General features: G+C 39.0%; 1 protein-coding gene across 3 annotated transcripts in view; it reads left to right on the top strand.

Moving 5' to 3' along the window:
* LOC117950617 (contactin-associated protein-like 4) overlaps positions 1-6000 on the top strand; it is an 89848-nt gene that overhangs the window by 52836 nt on the left and 31012 nt on the right. For all 3 annotated transcript variants that reach the window (XR_004657953.1, XM_034881801.1, XM_034881800.1), the window contains exon 11: positions 3071-3177. Coding sequence is in view for 2 of the 3 variants with exons in the window: in XM_034881801.1 (XP_034737692.1) it covers positions 3071-3177 (107 nt within the window). In the remaining variant the exon portion in view is untranslated. The remainder of the gene's footprint in view (positions 1-3070; positions 3178-6000) is intronic.

Raw genomic sequence — 6000 nt, 5'->3', positions numbered from 1 at the left:
TGTGTGTGTGTGTGTGTGTGTGTGTGTGCGTGTGGGTGCAATGTGGCAGCTTACCCAGGAAGGTGCAGAGTGGACTGAAAGCATTAAAATACATACCTTTCCTCTCTCTATCTCTCTCACACTGTTCAGCAGACAGCAGTTATTTGAAGTCTTTGTAGGACATCCCAGTCTACCTGTCCAGTAATAGTGTGTAGATCGGGGCTGAGCTGTTGTGGTTTAGCCAGAGGCAGTAATAGAAACCAGGGGAGATTGGATGCAAGCCCTGTGATCCAAGCCATATTCTAGGACACTGTCACACCACACTTGAAACTTTTAGATAAGCTACAAAGTCTTTTCACTCCAGTTAATCCAGGAGTCCTGTGATCTCAGCTGTGGTGCAGAATGCTGTCGCATTGCATTGCAAGTTGTTAGTCAAGCTAGAAGCCCTCCAGAGATTTATAGGACAAAGTGTTTGCAAAACTCGAAACATTCTAGCCCGGAAAAGATTTATTGTAGATTTGGTAATACGGGCTAAAATGACCCAGGCTTGTGTTTCTGAACGTCTGTAATTTTCTCTCTGTGATCTTGTTTGAGGCTGCATGCGCCGGTACTCTGCCAACAGCAAACTGGATCTTGAGACAATGACAAAAAACTCCACCAACGCTGCAGAAAAGAGTGGCCGCCTGTGACCGCAGATGGTTCTTGCCAAGCCAAGTTCCATTTCCCCAACTTTTGCTAAGTGTAGTGGGAGTAGGGACAAAGTGGATGATGAAAAATTCAGCAAAATAGGTGCATGTACAGACACAGTGTTTGTATCTTTCTGTCTTACAATGACGATAATGAAGATAACATATTTTCTCTGGGCGTTGATTCTGGAGCCTGATAAGAAGTGGCCTGATGGTAAATTGTGGTATTTGTATCCATGGCTGTCAAGGGCTCAGCCTATAGGGCACACACTCTACTGGGTGAGCTACAGCTAGGTCATGTTGATGATTGGTCATATTCAAATGAAAGTGATTGTTGAACAAATTTAAAACAATCGTGTTCTTAGTTTTTTTTCGCCATTTTAATCGGGAGAATCCTGTAGAATTATACGATTAGTTGGACTTGTTTGCTTTCTTGCTAAGAGTTAGATGTATAGATTGATACCACTCTCAAGTCTCAACAATTTCTTTAACATTTAAAAAACATTGTTGTCTATTATGTTTACACTTGGCTTTAAAAAGAAACACTGTTATGATCAACTTAGAAAATAAAACTGGGACCATAAGACAATTATATAGGACAGGATAGGTAAACATGAAACTTTCAGGATTAGGGGGAAAGTGGGATAATTGATTAGGCTATAACAGGAACAATGTTCCCTCATGTTTCATTCTAATGATCGCAGCTCTTGTTTATAAAGACCAAGGCAAGAGAGCAGTTTATCCACTGCTATTGACTGCCATGATTCCATCATTTTTTTTTAACTACAATGTCACAGCACACTGCCTTTGGTCCAGTTGCTCTCTGGCTACCCACGACCTCATTTCCTCAGGTTCACTGTCCAAATATCCAGTCACTGCCTCATCTCACTGCTGCTCACTTAATCTTTCTTTCACTCCATCACCCTCAGCCCTCTGTCTCACCTCTTTCCCCTTCCATCCTGCCCCATACATGCTACTTATTCCCATCATTTTGGATATATAGCTTTGCTCTAGGAAGAGTATCTTTATAGCTCTCTTGTACTTGTATCTTTGTGAGAACCATAGCAGTTTTAGAACTTGAGAGCGGGGACATTTGATTGAGGTTAAGGTAATGTTTGGGTATAGGAATAGAGTTATGGTGGTAATTTAGGCCAAGTCAATAAGGATTCTCACAAGTGTAGAAGTGCAAGCATGTACAATATGTATGTGATTGCGTGTGACGACAGCACAGTTGTGTTAGAATTAATGTTTGCTAACATGGAAGGTTACAGGAAATACACTTGAACCCAGACTGCTTGCTGAGCAACGAAATGTATTCTCTGTCTATGTTTAATGAGTGTAGACTATGTTGAATGGACCAGTATGTTTCCACTGGTGTAGAATTGACTGTATTTTTTGGCTCACCCAATTATATTTTGTGTTTATTTAACAGTCAAACTCTGCTGGAATTGTACATCCATGGGAGATTGTATGGATTGGAAAAACCCATTCTTCACATTGGATGTTAGAATCCCTGTTAATGCAGTGCCATTGGGGGTTGTGGATTTTGCCCATGCGACTGCAAATTACAAATTGGCTTATTAGCACTAGAGTTGATTAAATTGCACTTGGTCCTGGCTAAATACATTTTTAATGTTATAGGCCCTTAACAGCAAATTACATCCCCTCACCTCTGAAAGCACCACTTCAACCACAAATGCATCACATGGGAAACACTATGCGCATTATTCACTGGATGGACAGGTTAACTGTTGCTGGGGGGAGTTTTGAAATCTCTAACACAGAAAAGAATGGGATTTCCCTTTTTTATTAAGCAGCAGCCTGTCAGTAGGTTGGACACCATACAGACTCATTGTGCAGCCAAACAATCACAGATCTAGGGGAGACTCCAATTTCAAGGTGTAAATACCTTGCTCAGTGTAAACATTCACAGTATAGGACACATATAAGCAATATAAGCAACACAGCAGAGAGTGATTGGCCAAAACGTTGATGCCTAAGCAAAATAATAAAAGGCAGAAATTAATTATTTAAAAAACAGCATCTCATGGATTCCAGTTTTTGTAAAATAAAAATAAGTTTCTTTAATGGCCCCAAAATGTAAAAAAAAGACAAGGTTGGAGACAATGTTTGGCAGTTTAAGAGTTTAGCCTCTGGCTGAATGTTAGTTAACATACTACCAACAAATACATGTTTTAACTCATCTTCATCAGAATGTGCACCACTTGACATAAAAATAAAGACTTATGAACTTTTGTTTTAGGACTGCTTTTATTTAGGTCCCTCCTACGCACCAGAACAGGTTGGTGTGCTGATGGCCTTGAGAAACTTTCTTTTTGAGAACGTTTTACAGAAACTAAGGTTCTCTCTCCCTCTCTCTATCTCTGTCTCTGTATTTCTCCCAGGTGCTCCCCCAGTCACTGTAAACATGGAGGCAGATGTACTCAGTCATGGAGCACCTTCCATTGTAACTGCTCCAACAGCGGCTACAGAGGAGCCACCTGCCACAGCTGTAAGCAACCAGGCCATTGGCGTCTAAAATGCTTTAAGCTTAAAAAACAATGATTTAATATTATGATGTAACTAGAAGCTATTAGAAGTTTTGAAATGTGGTCAGTGATTTTAATGGCTCTATTGTCTGTCATTGTCAGCAATAAGGACCAGTTTTAGTCAAACTAAAGACAAAGTATCACCTTATTAAGTTATTATGATGAATGTGTTGCCAAACAGTTGCCTATTTTCCTCTCTAGAAGATAAAGAGACTTTAATGTTAATGTTCAGTTTAAGTTGTGTTTTTTGACGCCAACAGAAATTCCACCATATTCACTGTTCTATAACTGTTCTTGAGACTCCTTGAGAGATCTATATCTGGCTCTTTAGTTGCTAAATGCTCAACTATGTTCACCCATCAGTAGTTACAGTAACATTTTCTGTCTGTTGTTTGGTGATGGGTGCGTGGTGTACAGTGGCTTTTTCTGTTTGTAACCTTAAGAGTGAACTAGTCAATATCCACAACATTCCACTTTTGGAATTGGCGTGAAGGGCCTGGCACAGGTGTGTTTAGGGTGTGTCCAAATCCACTTTTGCTAGTTTGACGGTGGAAAAAAAAAAGTCTGTCCACCAGGCTCATAGTTAAAAAAAGGTTGCACTTGGTGTCCTCATTAAATCATAGGTGGGTTTTGTGAATAATCTGCAATAAACAAATTAGAGTGTCATCACCCATTCCCTTTCAAAGCCAGGCGGGTTTGTACCTTGGCACATTGCTGTTATGATGGCTGAATTGCAGTGTAATATTTTAGTTTTTAATCTTTTGCATCTGTGTGTGCTGCTGTGCTTCCCTGTGTGTGTGTAACACGCACTGTGCAGGAGCCAAGGCACATTTTACTAATGCACTGTTAAAACAACAATGAAATGCTGGGCTTTTGGCTTTAGACCAGGTTTTTGTTGTTCAATTGCACAATCACTGCATTCTGCTGCCGAAAGATAGCAATACGCCAAGAATTTACCTGAACACACCTCGCTGTAAGACAACCATGGACGCAAAGAGGGGCGCAGGTGCATTTGCTATTTAAAGGAAGTGGGCGCAGCACAGGCAAATTAAAATAGCAAAGACACTTGCCTCGGTCTTTGCGCCCCGCTGCGACGGGAGCAAGACAGCCCATTATCTTTCACCTTATTCTCTCTTTACAACTATTGAATTTGAATTTAAATTAAATATCAAATATTGAATGTTGAAGAAACATCTAACAAACTGTAAATGAACCATAGATTAACAAAGAACAGGATTGATACATAATTCCGGACATGTTTTCATTGCTTCTGCTTTACTTAAAAACAGAGAGAACCCATGTCCCCAAACACTCAGTTTACTTTTGTGTTTCAGAACTTTAATTAGCACTGTTCAATCGGCCATAGACTAAACAGATTGTTGGTACTTTATTATGGTGAGTGAATTAGCTTTCCATTTAATTTTAAAGTCTTAAAGGCTGTTATTGTTGGATTTCTGACACCTACAGATGGCCCACTTTGTCTTATTTTATATGTTCACTGTGTGCATATTTGTTTTGTGTGTGTGTGTGTGCGTGTGTGTGTGTGTGTGTGTGTGTGTGTGTGTGTGTGTGTGTGTGTTTGTCCCTTTCTTCTTGCTTAGTATTATGATTTTAGAGGTTTGAAGTTTACAGGCAGGCAATTAGAAGAGGCTCTCATAAAATGCAGCAAATCCCTTTAAGCACAGTATACTAAACAACAGTAATGCCACACACATGCTCATAGATACAGGCACATGAATATTATAAAGATAATCTAATTAATAATTATACATAATAATACATGAAAACATGCTCAACAACTTTTGAGAACTATTAACTTAAGTTGCCATTATGAGATGCAATTGGGTTGCAGAGCACTTGACATTTTTAGTTGACTGTTATTGTACAATCCAGTCTTACGGCAGTTCATAAAATGGTCACGTTATTTAATCTATGGAATTGTGCACAATGACACGTTTTTCTAATTTTCTTTGTGTTGGTGAGGACAATTTTTCAAGTAATGAATTTAAATGGAAAGCATGTTTTGGGGTCACAGTACGACTACACTAGCGAGTATTATTGAATGCTGGTTGGTTGGGGTGGTGGATTGGTCGAACCATGCGGGACTTTCACCCCGGAGACCGGGGATCGTTTCCTGGCATGAGCCGTGTTGTTTCCTCGTTATTCTTTTCCTAAAATGATACTTCCCTTTATGCAGTGACCAGCATAAACACATTACATTCTCAGCAACACAAAAAAAATAGAAAATCGTTTGTCTGTGTACACAAATCAATAGAATAAAAATAACGTGACACTTTCACGAACTGCCATGAGACTGTGTTGTAGTGTAGTTAGGAGGTTAACCAATTGGCTAGCTACAGTAAAAGCTATGTCCCTAGATGTTAGAGAATAATGTAATGCATGTAGTATCTTTAGTTTAAATGTTCATTCTTTGGAAATAGAGAGGGTCAAAGTGCAAGAGAATTGTCAAAATATTCCTGGAAATGCCACAATTGTGTTTACTGCAGACAACCTTTGCACAACATTGTAGCTTTCCTCCACTTAAACATGAAAGAAATAATGAACCTTTTTGCAAAAAGTTATTTAATTCTGGGGAAAGAACCCTAGGGTTCCTTATTGATCACTTTTGTGAGAGAGTTTTTTCAACATCTGTAAAGTATAAATATTTGTTTACAATAACTGTATGTATTTTTTTATATAAACAGTTCTAAATATTGCTATATAGGGCAGAACATTTGAACTAGACTGAAATACATCTTGTTAGGCTCAGAGCAAACCGCAAAATC

This window comes from Etheostoma cragini, chromosome 9 (assembly GCF_013103735.1).
Source record: "Etheostoma cragini isolate CJK2018 chromosome 9, CSU_Ecrag_1.0, whole genome shotgun sequence".
In the NCBI taxonomy this organism is placed as follows: Eukaryota; Metazoa; Chordata; class Actinopteri; order Perciformes; family Percidae; genus Etheostoma; species Etheostoma cragini.
This window is presented reverse-complemented; position numbering and strand designations above follow the sequence as displayed.